Source organism: Garra rufa, chromosome 10, assembly GCF_049309525.1.
Source record: "Garra rufa chromosome 10, GarRuf1.0, whole genome shotgun sequence".
Taxonomy (NCBI): domain Eukaryota; kingdom Metazoa; phylum Chordata; class Actinopteri; order Cypriniformes; family Cyprinidae; genus Garra; species Garra rufa.
Genome location: NC_133370.1, coordinates 25,374,216 through 25,392,366, shown reverse-complemented (window position 1 = coordinate 25,392,366; position 18,151 = coordinate 25,374,216). Strand labels below are relative to the sequence as shown.

At 36.2% G+C, this 18,151-nt stretch overlaps 2 protein-coding genes across 2 annotated transcripts; both read left to right on the top strand.

Annotated features, from left to right (window-relative positions):
- The first annotated feature begins 114 nt into the window (after positions 1-114).
- On the top strand, positions 115-9,538 carry LOC141344214 (uncharacterized). The gene is made up of 4 exons (XM_073849013.1): positions 115-858; positions 985-1,138; positions 6,659-6,831; positions 8,475-9,538. The coding sequence occupies exons 1-4, from the start codon at positions 709-711 to the stop codon at positions 8,847-8,849; spliced, it is 852 nt and encodes a 283-aa protein (XP_073705114.1). The 5' UTR covers positions 115-708; the 3' UTR covers positions 8,850-9,538.
- A 2,560-nt stretch (positions 9,539-12,098) lies between these two features.
- selenop2 (selenoprotein P2) lies at positions 12,099-17,387 on the top strand. Its single transcript, XM_073849680.1, has 5 exons — positions 12,099-12,188; positions 12,324-12,572; positions 16,163-16,375; positions 16,522-16,630; positions 16,714-17,387. The coding sequence occupies exons 2-5, from the start codon at positions 12,352-12,354 to the stop codon at positions 17,005-17,007; spliced, it is 837 nt and encodes a 278-aa protein (XP_073705781.1). The 5' UTR covers positions 12,099-12,188; positions 12,324-12,351; the 3' UTR covers positions 17,008-17,387.
- The last annotated feature ends 764 nt before the right edge of the window (positions 17,388-18,151 follow it).

The window sequence follows — 18,151 nt, the reverse complement described above, 5'->3', positions numbered from 1 at the left end:
ACTTTCTTTAAATTTGAGAACATAAAATAAGAAAAGCTTATCAAATGAATAATAACAAATGCTAAAATGTTAACTTTTTGCTATATTGTTCATTCTGTATTGTTTTGTTCTCTCTTACATTCTTTGAACTGTAGTTTTTGTTATGTATTCAATACAAATACTATTAGTTAGGCTAGTTACAAAAATAAATGTGATCAGATATCAATTTAACTTTTGAACTTGAATGAGGGACGTATGGTAATAATTTTATATTTTAAACATTTGTTTATGAAAATAAGATTAAAATAATGATATTTTAACTTATTATTTATCCATTTTTTCACAATATAAGTATGTTACGCACACGTGTATGTATAATAATTTATATCTGCTAAACGTGAGCGAATTTTATACAGGCATAGCTAAGGTCAACTCTCAGATAATACGTCATCAAGTAGCCAACCGAAGTTACCGACGCCATTTTGGCTCAAACAAACTCTGCATTTCACTTACTAGTATAACAAATTCGTCTTTAGGAATCGCATTTTACACTCAGTGCATTAAAGAGGCCGTCACTGCGTACGTCTGCTAAAATAACAGCTGCATCTTTTTCTGAAGTGTAAAGAATTTTTAATAATACACCTGCTAAGTCCTCTGCTAGCAGTCCGCTACGTGTCATCGTTGTTGTGCCCAGATGATAAGTTACACATTTGGTGAATGTAAATAAAAATGGGTGGATGCTCCGCTCCAAACTGCTCGAACTCTACAACTATTGGAAAGCAGCTCTTTCGCTTTCCGAAAGACCCCGTGCGCATGAGAAAGTGGCTTGTAAACTGTCGGCGTGATTTTGTACCGACTCCCTGCTCCAGACTGTGCCAGGCAAGTGAAAAGCATGCAAATATTACATTCTGCAGAAGACAATAACGAAGTCATTCTTCTGGCATCCTTTTTGTGTAATCGTTTATGTATATTTTTGTCGTAAAGCTTTATTTCCATGACTTGCAGGACCACTTTGAAGAAAGCCAGTTTGAGGAGATCGCCAGATCACCAGCAGGGGGAAGGAAACTCAAACCCAACGCAATCCCCACACTGTTCAATGTACCCGACCCTCCCTCTCCTGTCACCCCTCAAGTAGTGCTACCTGTTAAAAATGAGCCAGGTAAAGTTTTTAATACTGAGCTTCTAAAGGGACAAGGTGATGGAAAAAAAAAATAAGAGATGGGCGGGGAAAAAATATTTTAATGTTTTTGCTTTCAATAGCCTTTGCCCTGCAAAGGCACAGAGGGTTTGCACTTTATGATTAAAACAACAGCAATGATTGCATGATTAATGTACTACTGAATACATTGTTCTGCTAATTTGTGGTGTCTAAACCACGGAAAATGTATGGAAGCTGTTAATTCTTGTTGAGAAAGACTTAGTAAGCAGGAAAGGGCGCAACAGTTTAACAAACTAAAGTTAATAGGTGGTAAAGACATGTACGAGCTAGAGGTCGACCAATATGGGTTTTTCTTTAACCGATGCCGATGTTTAGAGGTCAGGGTCAGCCGATGGCCGATATGTGCTGCCGATATCTTGAAGTTCTCCCCTTTATTTGCATGCTAAAATGTCACACTAAGTGGATGTAATAAGTGTATGCACATCATTTCTAAACTTAACATCATGAACAATGAACACAATGAAGCATCTTGATTTTGTGCACTGCACAGTATTATTATAAAAGATTTAACCAAATTTAACCAAACAAATCAAACTGAACAAGTATTAAGTATATAAAACAGATAATATAAAAACTGTTAATCATTTACATAAAAGTTTAAGAGCTGAGATTTATGTTAAACTTTAATGTTTTAAATATAAAATTTTGAATACAGAAATATTAAATGATTTATATAACTGAGAGGACCTGCCAGCAGATGGCGGCAAGACACTGACTTGATTAAGGAAAGGAGGTGAAGTGAGGCCAAGTATGGTGACCCATACTAGGAATTTGTGCTCTGCATTTAACCCATCCAAGTGCGCACACACACAGTAGTGAACACACACCTGGAGCAGTGGGCAGCCATTGCTGCGGCGCCCGGGGAGCAATTGGGGGTACGGTGCCTTGCTCAAGGGACTCACCTCAGTCGTGGTATTGAGGGTGGAGAGAGTGCTGGTTATTCACCTTCCCCACCTACAATCCCTGCCGGACCTGAGACTCGAACCCGCAACCTTTGGGTTACAAGTCCGACTCTCTAACCATTGGGCCACGACTGCCCCCGAATCATATCAATTACTGAATTATATTATTCATTTGATTCGTTCGAACAGTTGATTCATTCCTGAATAAAGCAAATCACTCTCTTAATGAACGGGAAATTGAATCATTTCACTAGATTCCTTTAAAAACTCACGTTCATTCCTAAACGAATCCCCGCTGTTTAAATGGAGATGCACAGCGGCTCAGTTGTGACTTGTTTCAGAATACTTTTGATGACAAAAGACAGCAAAATCTTACTTTAGACGACGAAATAAAGCAAAATCAGGCAATAGTGTAATCCGCCTGCCACCCACCTGCACCTATATTTTTCTCTGATGTATCTAACCGCACACGATCTTCCTATTACAATTATTCTAATTCTTAGTTTTGCATGCTGATATGATGAATGTATGGTTAATTTTAACAGCTGATTTTCCCATTGCTGCACACTTATACAGACTTAATCACTTGTGCTTTTAAGCCAAATCCATGCTGGAAAAAAATAACGTTTACTGACATCTGGACATGACCATAGGTATAAACTCGCAGTATCTGGGGTGACGGAGAGGACGGCGCGGTCAGGTGCAATCATCAAAGTATATTTAAAAGGAAGCTGGCGCCACGGTCCTGACCACATAACCCAGGTTCAGATTTTAGGAAATGTAGTTAATGTTTACATCATTATTGATTTATCTCATCCACGCGCGACCCACCCACAAGTAATTAGAATGCCTTTTATTATTACCAGACCCGTGGATATAACCACCCTCCATTGTTTGTGAGAGCCGCCGCCGCCTTCACCCCACGCACAGAGTGAAATTCTCCAACTTGGATACAGGAAAAATAAAATAGAACTTATAACACTAGCTAATATGTTAGCAAACAAGCTGCTGATCGTTTTCGACTACAGTCCTTAAACTTAACTGCAAGTAAGCAAACCTTTAACTAGCCGTAGCATTATGCCAGTTCCCAACGGTCCTATGATTTTCTTTCACTAAGTGAAAGCAACACTTCATAGTTTACTAGTAATATGTAGTACATTTATGGCCATGGGATTTTGAAATATCAGAATTTAAGCCTTACCTTTATCTCTCAGAAATGTTATTGAATCTTACAAAAGTTTTGGCTTGGGGTCCTTCACAGTAGCGTTCCACGCACCAATAACACGGGGCTGTCCGCAGACGTGCCTGACTTTAAATCGGCACTACTAAACACGGATATCGGCCGATGCCGATATATTAAAAAATGCCAAATATCGGCCCGATATATCGGCCGGACGATATATCGGTCTACCTCTAGTACGAGCAGTATTACTTAAAGGAACACTCCACTTTTTTTGGAAATAGCAGGGCTCTAGAGTGCGACCAATTTGGTCGCACGTGCGACCTAATTTCTCAATGGTGCGACTAAAAAAAATCAAAGGTTGCACCGGTGCGACCAGCCGTTCGAGGGGGAACAACAACAGACACACATTAGGCCCATATCGTGGTCTAAACCAATCAGAGATGAAGGACGGATCCCGCCCCCCCTCTGATTGGCCGTGGTCCAGATATTCCTGTACGTGTGTGTACGTTTGAAAATGCATGTGATGCAGTCAGGATGTCTCTACATTGTCAAGCGTTTACAATGCCTCCTCCGCAAAAACACGGACTGGATCGCGGACTCCATTCATAAAAACCGAATTTACTATGGCGCGGAATGCCACGTAATACGTTGATTTCTGGATTGATAAATCAAAAGTTGGTCTGTCACTTAATTCAAATCGCGATATGGACTAGTGTCTATGAAAACTGAAAGGCAAAAAGACCGTTTAAAATGAATTCTGCATGTTCCGTTTGCCTCTATGTATTAATGGTGGAGACGTGTATTTTTTTTTTTAACTACACACGTATAGGCTACTGAAGCACGCGTGACGCTCCCGCTAATTTTTGGCATTTGCATCTCACATGAACAGATAAACTCAATCTCCAAACCTACTGTGTCACTTTTACCGTTTCATTTGAGAAAGCATCATACCATACTGTACACACATAAACTTCACGGCAATCTGTCAAAATAAAAGTACGGTTTAACATGAAACAGAACAATATTAGTCATGTATTACTTTTGTACAGTATAATGTAGGTGTTTATATATTCCTATTTATAAATCATATATATGTTTGCCAAAAATTAAAAAGGTTTATTTTTCATTTGATTAAAAATAAATAAATGTTTATGCTTTCATTTGATTATGAGAAAAATTAAAACAAGAATTTCAAAAAAAAAAAAAAAAAAAATTGTAGAGCCCTATTGTTCAAAATGTTAAAATAGAGAGTTTTGGACTTATTTTTTCACTGAAATGTTTTCGTTATTACACAAAGTAGGGTAAAGTACTGGGGAAAAAAATATGCTTCAAATAAAGAACTTTATATTGACCAGATTGTTAGTTAATCATTTACAAGTCAATATTGCCTTTATGGACAGGGATTAAAAAATAAATAAAATAAAAAAGTTAAAAAAAAGTGAACTTGTAAAACTACGGTGTAAAATGTGATGCGGTTGAAAATTTGGGTGCACCTAACTTTTGTGCTGGTGCACCTAAGAAAAAAAGTTAGGCGCACCAGTGCAACCAGTGCAAAAAGTTAGTCTAGAGCCCTGAATAGGCTCATTCTCCAACTCCCCCCGAGTTAATAAGTTGAGTTTTACCATTTTGAAATCGATTCAGCTGTTTTCCTGTTCTGGCGATATCACTTTTAGCATAGCTTAGCATAGATCATTGAATCCTATTAGACCTATAGCATTGCGTTCAAAAATGACCAACGTGTTTCGATATTTGTCCTATTTAAAACTTGACACTTCTGTAGTACACTATAACTACAGAAGAGTCAAGTTTTAAATAGGACAAATATCGAAACTCGTTGATCAATTTTGAACACGATTTCCAAAAAAAGTGGAGTGTTCCTTTAAGATATTAGCCTAATATTTCACCTACCTGACTGGAAATGATAAGAACAAACACTAATGTTGACAAGATTCTTGCCCTGGAAATCCTGGATCAGTTTGGTCAATCACAAACACCTTTTGTTCCTCAGACAGTTTTTTGCACTCTTATTGATTTGTTGAAACTTTCGGCAGTCTATAGTACTCTAAATGTTTTTCCCTGTCCGACCAATTAGTACAGCCCAAAACATGACAATAATTGACCATTTTCAGCACAATAATCAGCAAAATATGCAAGTTTTGTTTGGTTTGGTGATATCAATTAGTGAAAATATGTCCAAATGCGTCGTGAAAAAACTAAATTGTTTCCCCAAGAAATTTTGCGTTCACAAAACTTTTGCTTTCTCTAGCAAAAGCATCGCATTCCCCCAAGAAACCTGGGGGAAAATGTTGCATTCTCCCATTAAGATATTTTCCTCAAGAAACCTGCTCTTCACTAACAGAACTATTGCGTTCTTTTGCAACTCTGCATTTGCTCAAAAAACTTTCTCTAGCAGAAGTATTGTGTTTCCCCAAGTAACTTGCATTCAATACTTTGCAATCGCCTCCAAAATTTTGTGTTCTTTATTTAACATTTTTTCCCATTTATCAACAAAAAAATCAAGTTAAAATACAAACATGTAAAAAAATGTCTCTTTCATTTTTTTGTAAAAAGTTACACTCAAAGGTGCACTCATAAAAATTATGCAGGCATAAAACAAAATCATACTCAAGAATCATTAGCGAATCTTGACATGGCTCAGCGATTCACTGCAGAGCACGTTAGCATCATTTAAAGGAGACCTATTACGCTCCTTTTTACAAGATGTAATATAAGTCTTCAGAATTTGTCTTCACATTGAGAAGTTTCAGCTTAAAATACCCCACAGATAATTATATAATTTTGAAAATGCTCATTTTGAGTGGAAGCAGAAACACACTGTTTTCATGCATGCTTCTTTAAATGCAAATGAGCTGCTGTTCCTTGCCCCCTTTTCCAGAATAGTAGTCTTTACAGCTTGTATCTCAAATACATTTGTTTGGTTTTGATTATCATGTCACCTTAATTGGTGGATCTAATGAAGAAGCTGTCTGCAAACGAAATATATTTTTGAAGACAATGAAAATGTTTTGAGATTAATGCATCGAAAGCTTCACATCCCTAGTATAGGCCAGATGCTTAATGTACCTAAATGTAAGTGCCATCATCGTTTCATTAACTCAAAATGTCCTCTCAAATTCAAACAGTTATATGCGTTATTTTATTATTACAATATCAAGACCATTTTATGCTTTTGAGGCAGCTGTGTTAGATATACATTCCAGGTCTAATATGCAATAATCATTGGCAAAATCAAAAGGTTTAAACAGCTCTTTTCTATACAATATCAGTAAGAATGACGATGAAAATTTAGGGTATGAACAGTCCCTTCAAGGTCACTTGTGTGCTGTGAATAAACATACTATGTTCTTCATCTAGTGGAAAAGGACTTGAATATGGGGGACCACGGTTATGCCCGTCGACAGCCCCCTGTGGATTCAGAAGAGGATGGGGTTCAGAGAGCAGACGAGGAGCGACCCTGTTCTCTCTGCCAGCATTATAAAACCAAACTGGAGCAGCAACAACAACACACAGTCAGACTACAGAGAGAGGTAACAATTATTCTTAGAACTCATAACAGAATGCACACTACCAGTCAAAAGTTTAATGTTTTTTTAAAAGAAGTCTCTTTTGCTCACCGAGCCTGCATTTATTTGATCCGAAGTACAGCAAAAACGGTAAAATTGTGAAATATTTTTACTATTTAAAATAACTCTTTTCTATTTGAATATATTTTAACATGTAATTTATTCCTGTGATCAAAGCTACATTTTCAGCATCATTACGCCATTCTTCAGTGTTACATGATCCTTCAGAAATCATACTAATATGCTGATTTGCTGTTCAAGAAACATTTTTATTATTATTAAGTATTGTCAGTATTTAAAACAGTTGAGTTCATTTATTTTTTCAGACTTCTTGGTTGAATAGAAAGATCCAAAGATCAGCATTTATCTGAAATAAATAGAATTTATAACATTATACGCTGTACCATTCAAAAGCTTGAAGTGAGTATAATGTTGTTGTTGTTGTTGTTTGGTGGATAGAATTCGACAGCGTTTTAGTGCCACATTAAAAAATTAAAAAAAAAAATCTAAAATTACTAGATCGAAGTCATAATATTTGAGAATAAAGTCGAAATACTACAAGAATAAAGTCTAAATGTTTTGAGGATTTAAATAGTAGAAATAAAAGTTCTAATATTTTAAGAGTATAGTCTATATTGCGCATGCAAAGGCCTAAATTGAGAGCACCAGGAGAAGTTGCCAGGGCAGCGGAATTTATTTGAATTCTCGTAATTTTGACTTTATTCTAGAAATATTTTGACTTTACTCTCATAGTATTTCAACTTTATTCTCATAATATTAATATTATAAAAAATTTTTTTTTTGTGGCACTAAAACGCCATTGTAGAAAGAGATAGGGCTGCACGATTAATCGCACGATGTTGTGAGGCGCGTTTAGTCAATGAAGCCGGTACTTTGATTAGTAGTAAATCTCCATCGCTTGCGTTCAGAGGCGTAAATCACTGACAAGCTACGCCTTGTCAGTGATTTACGCATTCGATTATGAGCGCGATTTGGCGTAGCTTGTCAGTGATTTCTGTCTCTGTGTATTAATTGCCGCTCCAGCTGAACGCACGTGATGGAGATTTACTACTAATCAAAGAACCGGCTTCATTGACTAAACGCGCCTCACAACATTGTGCGATTAATCGTGCAGACCTAGAACGAGATTATAGTAATTAATACTCTTATTTAGCAAGAATGCTTTAAATAAACCTAAACTAAAGATAAAGACTTTAATAATGTTACAAAAGAATTCTATTTCAGATAAATGCTGTTCTTATCAAAGAAACCTGAAGAAATTCTACTCGGCAGTTTTCAACATAATGCTAATAAATATTTTTATATAAATATAAGAATGATTTCTGAAGCGTCATTTGACTAGAGTAATGAGACTAAAAAATGAGCCGTGAAATCACGAGAATAAATTATATTTTAAAATGTTTTCAAATAGAAAGCAGTTGTTTTAAATAGTAAAAAATATTTAACAATTTTACTTTTTTACCGTACTTTAGATCAAATAAATGCAAGCTTGATGAGCAAAAGAGACTTCTTTAAAAAAACTTTTGTAGTGTACATGTTAGCGATTGAAGGCACAGGTAACGTTTTGTCTTTTCTTTCTTACACAGGCAGAGGAGATGAAGAAACGCCTTTACAAACTGAGTAAAATAGAGAAGGGGCTGCAGGTGTTTCTGTTTGAGGACCAGATACGTGCTCTGACATTAGCCAAACGTTCTCGAAGGGCAGTGTGGTCCCATGATACTTTATTGACAGCCCGTAAAATCCGCTGCGCAGTGGGGGTTAAAGGCTACGAGTACCTAAGGGAACTGGGCTACCCTTTGCCTTCTTACAGGACGCTGTGCAATCGGCTGGAACCAAAAATGATGGTGACCACGAGTATGCAGGACGAGCTGGCAGAGCTCGGCCTGGGTATCATAACAGCTTGTGACAGTCCAGAGGGCAACGTGACGAGCGACGAAGGACTGATTGGAGTCATGACCTGAGACACTGTGTCTGTAAGAAACTGCACTAATGCTTGACTGTCAAACCAGCCAAAGGCAAAGCTACAGCAGGACTCACAGAGGATGTTTGTTTACTGGGTTAAGTTATTTTGGGCTGTTGTTGTTGCATTTTAAAACCATTTGCATAAATACCACACCAGTTCAACTATTATCTGTTTTCTTTTCTCTAAGAAAGAAATAGTTTGGTCTTGCTGCATCTGGCTGCGTAGTTGAAGTCTCTTGATGCAAATATTGCACCTGTTACCTATTTTGAGAAAATCAAGGTAACTGTTGGTGGAATAATTTCAGCTGTTCACAGAATCTGTGCCCTGAAAACCAAATATTATATCTCTAAACTTGATTTTTGCTACTGAGACAAAGATATTAGACAAGTTTGTGCTTGTTTCTGTGAGAGGAAGTTGATAAATGAAACTTGGTAATTGTTCAAACTGGCTTGACGCTGTGACTACGTCTGAAGTCACTATTTTAAAGTGGTATATTGGTAGTAGTGGTGTAAATCCGGTTCTATGGGTTTAGCAGCCAAAAAGATTGCACAGATTAATAGAGCCACCACACAAATGATTCACGCAGTTGCCAAACTGAGGGGACTGTTCTGAATAATAAACTTCTGTCTGCAAACCAGAGTTTCTGGTTTTATTTTTTTCCCCTTTGTGTTCAATGTTTGCCACCCCTGTCTAGGCATAGCTTTTTTTGCTTACTCACCCACATGTTGTTCCAAACCTGTAGGACTGACTTTCTTTTGTGGAACACAAAAGAATGTTGGTAACCAACTGTTTTAGCTGCCTTTAACCTCAATTTTATGGGAAAAAAACAGGGTATCTTCAGTTGTGAAATGTTCACGCAGCATTAATATGATTATTTGTTTGAGGAACATTTGGGGTTCAGTTTAAGAAACTGGATGTTTAGTACTAGGTTGTACAGTTAATTTTTGTGTTGGCGCTCATGTCTGCTTGGATATTTTGTGTGTACTAAAGGTTGTTGTGCCATGGATTAAAGTGTGTACTTTGGCCCAATCATTTCAAGGATAAAACAGTGTTGTTTGCTAAACTAAAATCAATTCCTCTGTCCATGGAATGGTGAAAGATCTTTCAAGAATGTTTTGTTGAGTATAAATCTCTGATTGTTAAAGGATTAGTTCACTTCCACATTTCCCATGTCATCCAAGATGTTCATGTCTTTCTTTCTTCAGTTGAAAAAAAAATTAAGGTTTTTAAAGGAAACATTCCAGGATTTTTCTCGATATAGTGGACTTCAATGGTGGCCACCGGTTAAAGGTCCAAACTGAAGTTTCAATGCAGTTTCAAAGAGCTCTACACAATCCCAGCCAATGAATAAGGGTCTTATCTAGCAAAACGATATGTCATTTTCTAGAAGAATACAAATTTATATACTTTTTAACCATAAATGCTTGTCTTGCACTGGCTCGATCTCACACATTACGTAAACACGCACATGTGGCGTAGGCGGAAGTACCTACCCATGGGGGGAACGTGCAAAGAAAGTCAAACGCTCTTTACAAAAAAAAGGTAAAACAACAATGTTGGATGATTTTGAAGTTGGAGGAGAAAATGAGATGGAGTTTTTCACCCTACCCAACTTTTTTTTAACCGAAGTACACAGACAAAGAACTAACCATGCGTGACTTTTCCCAACATTATTACGTAAAGTGTGAAGTCGTAGACGTGCATCCGGAGCAGTGTTGTTTTCGTCAACGATGACGGTGACGAAATCATTTCGTTGACGCCACTTTTTTTCATGACGATAAAAATGGCTCGTTGATGACTAAAACATGACGAGACGTGTGTGAGATTTCGTTGACGAGACGAGAATAGACGAAAATGTTAGTGGGTGGTCCGTCAGACGTTTAAAATGCATGACATTTCTGCTTATTGTGCATGCCAATCAAAACCTAAAACGTATCTGCCGCTATGGCAAGCCGTTTTAGCATTAAATACTCTTTGCCATACTAGTATGGCAAGCCGTTTTAGCATTCCATCCTTGTTTGTCTTTTATGTTTTAAAACATTCCTTCATTATTGTAATTATTGGTGAAAATATAGTCGATCCCGAAGCTCACATTGTGTTGAACTATAGATCTGCTATTTTCAGAACTTACAAGTGACACTACCCAACAGCAAAATACTTACTGACCTACATTAATTTGTTAAAAGACTACTTTTTCCCCTTTTTTGACTAAAACTAGACTAAAACCTTTTTGACTTTTTGTCGACTAAAATTGGACTAAAACTATCACATATAGAAGTGACTAAAATTTGACTAAAACTAATAAGCATTTTAGTCCAAAAGACTAAGACTAAATCTAGATAAAGATGGTTGTCAAAAACAACACTGATCCGGAGCTAGTGAAAAATGAGCATTTGTGGTTAAAAAGTATATAAATTAGTATTTTTTTAGAAATGACCAATCATTTCGCTAGACAAGTCCCTTATTCCTTGGCTGGGATCGAACAGAGCCCTTTGAAGCTGCACTGAAACTGCAATTTGGACCTTCAACCCATTGATCCACTTTGAAGTCCACTATATGGAGAAAATTCCTGGAATGTTTTCCACAAAAACCTAATTTCTTTGCGAATGATGAAAGAAAGAAATATTCATTCTGGAAGTGAACTTCTTTAACTTAAAAAAAAAATTTTTCTAATTTATTTTCTCATTTGTTTCGCATTTGGTGCACATCCAAGACTCCTGGTCCTGTGAATGCTCCTATGGATTGTAAAGGAAAGTTATGAACTGACAAGCACATTCTCATAGATTGTAATATCCATGTGGAATTACTTTTCAACAAACCTGTATAGTACCTGGTAAACATTGGTTACAGAGGGATATATTGCATCATTTCAACAGGGTAGTATATTTACAGATGCACTTGTTTTTCACTTGATGTGATCACTGGATGTTTAGCTCAAGCAAACAGAGACAAAAACTGCCAGAGAGAAAGAAACTCAAATACAAGACTTAATGAACCAGCACAATCTAAATACACTTAAGTATCTGCAGATGAATTTGTGTTTAAAATGTTAAATATTCACCCATGGCAAAGTTTGACACAAAATTTGTTCTGTCACTAAAACCTTGTTCAGTTTGCTATCAGCCAGTGTTTATCTTGTACTCATATTTGTCTTGGATCACCCACACACGAAAGAAAACTTTGTAGTACACAGTCCCCAATCCCCTCCTTTACTGGATTGTTTTATTTATTTAGGGGGAGGGTTTGTCTAGAATGAGACCTTTAAAAGTGTGGCCCAGATAACTTACCCTCATTTCTTTATTTTTGACCCAGAGGAGGCCAAAGGACAGAGCTTGAGGTTTGTGCAAATCATGTCAGCTTTTTTGTTTATGTATGTATGGGATAACATTAATGTAAAACTAACTAATGAAAACGTCAAAGTAATTGATTGTGTAGTATTTTAGTTTGATGAACTGGTTGTTTTTGTTTGCAGCTGTTGCGGTGGGTGAAGTTCAGCAGGCATGATGCAGGCTCTCTGGGCTCTGTGGTTGTCTGCTTTTCCAGCTCTGCTGGGAGCTTCACCACTGTTTTTGGAGAAGGAGAGCACTGGCTCCAGGATCTGTAAGCCTGCTCCAAAGTGGGAGATAGATGGCAAGACTCCCATGAAGGATCTTCTTGGAAATGTAGTCGTTCTGGCTCTTCTTAAAGCAAGCTGACATTTCTGTCTCACGCAGGCTACCAGGTAAGAGATCTTGTGATGTCTGATTTACTGGGTCATTCTTTAAAGTGATGCCTTTTCTAGTTAGAGGATTATACAGTACATTTTTAACAAACAAGGAAAGAAACTACAAGGTGATATTAGAAAGAGACCTAATACTTATATTTCTACACTATAGTCAACATTCGAAGTGGATCAAAAAAGTTCATCAAAGTTGTCCTAAGATAAGAACGGGTATTCTTTTTGGTTTTAGGACAAATTTGATGAAAGGTTTTGATCCACTTCGAATGTTGACTACTGTGTACAAACTGTGTAACTTGTAACTGGGGTAACATTTTAAGATTTTTGCTAACTGGCATAACAAAAGATAACATACAGTACCGAAAAAGGTGACTTCTTTCTAAAAAGGACCATAAGGATAAATAATGGGGTTTATCTTTAGAATTAAATAAATAAATACATATGGGTTATTCTTCAGAATTGGATATTATAATAAAGAGTTGGAACCATCTTTAAAAATTCTTTGTCCACAAATTTTGTATGTATGCAAATTTGTATAATATCCAAAATACACATTTCTGGTAATTGTGCAGTTAATTCTCATATTGTATTTTCAGAACATTTTGGAATATTTGTCCTTTCCCCAAATCTGTCACTACCAAAACACAGTAATATATAATTTAATAAGAAGGGTTTTACTGATGTTTACAAATATATTTTTTGCTATTTTATTCAAAAGTTTTCAGAGGTAAATCAATAACAATATTTCAAGTGTGATTTATAAGATTTGTTATATTTTGAATAATTTTTTTCTTTGTAAAAGGCAAAAAAAAGTTGATCATACGGATTTCAAAGTTAAGGATTCATTAGGTTGAATATACATTGAACCAAACACTATCATTACATCTTGATTGATAATTCAATATACTTGATATTTGACAAAACATCCCATGCTTCTGTTGTGACATTTTTGGTAGTGACAATAATGTTTTAGTAGCAGCCACATCACAATATAGAATTTTAACTCATACTAAAACATACTAAAATACTAATAAATTTCATTACTGTACTAAAATCAAATACCGAAACAATGATGACATGTTATGGTCCTGACTGTTTCGGTAGTGACAATTTTAGATCATTTTTAACCAAAATTCAAAGATGCTAATCAGCACATGGTTAGCTAGCACAGTTCTAAGCAGTTGTACACACATAAAAACTAAATTTTACTGAATAACACCCCCCAAAAAACTGATGTCACTACCTAAACTTAACCAAATGTTTTGGTCCTGACTGTTTCGGTAGTGACAATTTCAGATACTTTTGAACCTAGCTCAAAGATGCTAATCAGCACATGGTAAGCGAGCACAGTTCTGAACAGTTGTACACATAAAAACTAAATTTTACTGAATAATAGCCAAAAAAAACAGATGTCACTACACCAAATGTTTCGGTCTTGACTGTTTCGGTAGTGACAGTTTTAAATGCCTTTTGATCCTAGCTCAAAGATGCTAATCAGCACATGGTTAGCTAGCACAGTTCTAAGCAGTTGTTCACATATAAAAACTAAATTTTACTGAATAACACCCCCCAAAAAACTGATGTCACTACCTAAACTTAACCAAATGTTTTGGTCCTGACTGTTTCGGTAGTGACAATTTCAGATACTTTTGAACCTAGCTCAAAGATGCTAATCAGCACATGGTAAGCGAGCACAGTTCTGAACAGTTGTACACATAAAAACTAAATTTTACTGAATAATAGCCAAAAAAAACAGATGTCACTACACCAAATGTTTCGGTCTTGACTGTTTCGGTAGTGACAGTTTTAAATGCCTTTTGATCCTAGCTCAAAGATGCTAATCAGCACATGGTTAGCTAGCACAGTTCTAAGCAGTTGTTCACATATAAAAACTAAATTTTACTGAATTACACCCCCCAAAAAACTGATGTCACTACCTAAACTTAACCAAATGTTTTGGTCCTGACTGTTTCGGTAGTGACAATTTTAGATAATTTTGAACCTAGCTCAAAGATGCTAATCAGCACATGGTTAACGAGCACAGTTCTGAACAGTTGTAGGCTACACATAAAAACTAAATTTTACTGAATAATAGCCAAAAAAAAAACAGATGTCACTACACCAAATGTTTCGGTCTTGACTGTTACAGTAGTGACAGTTTTAAATGCCTTTTGATCCTAGCTCAAAGATGCTAATCAGCACATGGTTAGCTAGCACAGCAACAGTTGTATCAAAGACTATAGAATACCTTAAAGGGACTTTGGTTGTACACACATTAAACTAGATTTTATGGAATAACACCCAAAAAAACAATGTCATTACCAAAACTTCACCAAATGTTTACGTTAGTTTATGGTTACTTTTGAACCTAGGTTAAAGATGCTACATGGTTAGCTAGCACATTTCTGAACAGTTATACACATATATAAATGTAATGTTACAGAATAACACCCAAAAGTAGTGACATTCCTTAAAGTTACACACATATTTTCAGACTTTTACACACTTTTTCCTCAAAATGATGGGGCCTATCTACTCACACCATGTAGCTATGAGAGAGGGGGACACAAAAATTTTTCCTAATCATAAATGTAGGGGTATAGTTAAAATCAGTCTCAATGGACTAAACCATACACTATTTCAGTAGTAACATAAAATGCGAGATGCTTTTTTTTATATGTAGTTTTATAATTTACCAAGAAAATATTAAATAAATTGGCTGTGGGACAACAGTTTGCACCAGTTCTGTAGAATGGCCCATATACACATTTCAAAGCATATCCACCTTATTTTTCAACGCAAAAGTAGGCAGTTTTCTGTGAATGCGAGACTTCTGGTTCATTAGCCGCTGTAGGGAAATAACGAGAAGAATAACAAAGTGCAGTAAGTAGTCAAACTTTTTCAACTACAAACCTGTGTTTTCATAATTAAGACAGTACATTAAAATAATATGTATAAGCTTTCTATTGATGTATGGTTTGTTAGGATAGGACAATGTTTGGTCGAGATACATCTATTTAAAAATCAGGAATCTGAGGGTGCAAAAAAATCCAAATACTGAGAAAATCACCTTTAAAGTTCTCAAAATTAAGTTCTTACAAATGCATATTACTAATCAAAACTTACATTTTGATATATTTATAGTAGGAATTTTACAAAAAATCTTCATGGAACATAATTTTACTTAATTACTTAAACATTACTTAATTTCCTAATGATTTTTGGCATAAAAGAAAAATCAATAATTTTGACCCATAATATGTATTTTTGGCCATTGCTACAAATATACCCCAGCGACTTAAGACTGGTTTTGTGGTCCAGGGTCACATATGATAAGACACCAATTTGCAATATCAAGCAGCAAAACGAGCTGTTTTGTACAACTAAAAACAGCTGGAAGCGAATGACACCGAAAGCCATTACATTTATATGAGGGACAGAAATGAAAACCAATTTGTAGAATGACTCTCCTCATTTAAAGTGACTGTTTTTATTTCCAATAATACGTCAGTGTTTGTGTTGTTATGTATAAATGATCTTGGTAAACTGCTCAGTCAGTTAAATCTGCTTGTTCTCTTTTTTTGTTTCGGAAGGTTGGGAGACCTGCGTGACAAGCTGGCCCATGGCAAGCTGACTAACATATCATTCATGGTTGTCAACGAGCAGGATGCACAGTCCAGAGCCATGTACTGGGAGCTGAAGAGGAGGACAGCAGAGGGCATCCCTGTGTATCAGCAGAGCCCACTGCAAACTGACGTCTGGGAAATCTTGGAGGGAGACAAGGATGATTTCTTAGTTTATGACAGGTATGAGCAAAACACACTACTAAATCCATCCAGTAACACGGCCAGTCTGACCAGTTTCTTTTTAGAGTCACATGACTCTTTATGCTCATATGAAGGTTCTCCAGAAAAAAGAACATCTGAGATATTTGTATTTCCTTTCTGCACAGATGTGGATATCTCACCTTCCACATTGTCCTGCCCTACAGCTTCCTTCACTACCCCTACATAGAAGCTGCCATCAGGGCTACATACCACAAAAATACATGCAACTGCTCAGTGAGTGATAATATTCAAGTTTTAGAAAGTGCTGCATGTATGAAATCTTTGCAAAATGTTCAATAACTGAAACTCTCTTCCAGTTAAACGCAAACACCTCCATATCAGAAGGCTTCGAAAACAGCAAAAACGATGCAAGTGAGCCTACAAAAGAAATCAGCCAGAAGACTAACAATACAGAGCCTGTAACGGTTGAGCATCATCATCATCATCAACATGAGCATCATCATCATCAGCATGTGCATTATCATAATCAACAACATGTGCATCACCACCATCATCATAATCTAAATAACAATAACAGCACAGGTGATCCAGATGTGACCAGTGTACCAAAGGAGCCAGTCCAGCATTCACATCAGAAACATAGTCATTAAAACAATCAGTTTTGGTTTGTTTAATAATAGTTGTTTTTTTAGTTTAAAAACATACTCTTTCTTTATCTACTGAGCTGCTCTTGTGTCAGACCATACAGTGAGCTTAAAAGGGACGTTCAGTTGGTTCTCATTGCTCTTAATGAAGTGTGCACTTTAAACCCGAGTCAGGGGTCTGCATACGGATGTTGAGCAGAAGAGTCAATTTGTTTTCCTATTAGGGAATATCTGACAGTGCTGAACTAAAGAGTTTGCTTTGTGTATTATATCTTAACTGCGTTGTATTTATATGATTATATCATGTTAGGGAAATATGTTCATGATCCAGAGTAATAATATATTCAAAGAGCTGTATAAAAATAAATCTACATCAGCATATTGTATACAGCATGTACCATATGTCTTTTTTTGTATTAAAACTTGTATGGTGGTTGCATTTATGGTCATTCAGGTTGGTCCAAGATAATCTAGAAGGCTGGGACTGACCTGGTAGGCCTTGATCATGCTTGATAGGGCTGGTAGACCACCTTGGACCAGTAACAAACGAGCCACATGTTCCAAAAACACACCTCAACTCAAATGATGTACAGTTGAGGTCAAAAGTTTACATACACCTTGTTCATTATTTTACCAAAATATAAGGGATCATACAAAATGCATGTTATTTTTTTATTTATTACTGACCTGAATAAGATATTTCACATTAAAGTTTTACATACAGTCCACAAGAGAAAAAAATTGCTGAATGTATTAAAAAACGACCGTTCAAAAGTTTACATACCTGAACGATCCACAGCTGTTGTTTTTTCTTGTTTGTATAGTAATAGTTGTTCATGAGTCCCTTGTTTGTCAAATTCTTTGTTTTGTTTTTAGCATTTTTGTGTTTGAACCCTTTCCAACAATGACTGTTTAATTTTGAGATCCACCTTTTCACACTGAGGACAACTTAGGAACTCATGCAATTATTACAGAAGTTTAAACGCTCACTGATGCTTCAGAAGGAAACACAATGCATTCAGAGCCAGGGGTGTAAACTTTTGAACATAATGATGTCTGCATTTTTCTTATTTGGCCTAAATATCATATTTTGCCAGAAGCTACAGAAGATACTTACATGTTTCTCAGAAGACAAAACAAGTTAAATTGA

Bases quoted from the DNA above. Each gene is read 5' to 3' on its own strand.
- LOC141344214 (XM_073849013.1), top strand. From the start codon at position 709: ATGGGTGGATGCTCCGCTCCAAACTGCTCGAACTCTACAACTATTGGA. The intron at 859-984 runs GCAAGTGAAAAG...CATGACTTGCAG, and splicing joins CCTGCTCCAGACTGTGCCAG to GACCACTTTGAAGAAAGCCA. The intron at 1,139-6,658 runs GTAAAGTTTTTA...TTCTTCATCTAG, and splicing joins ACCTGTTAAAAATGAGCCAG to TGGAAAAGGACTTGAATATG.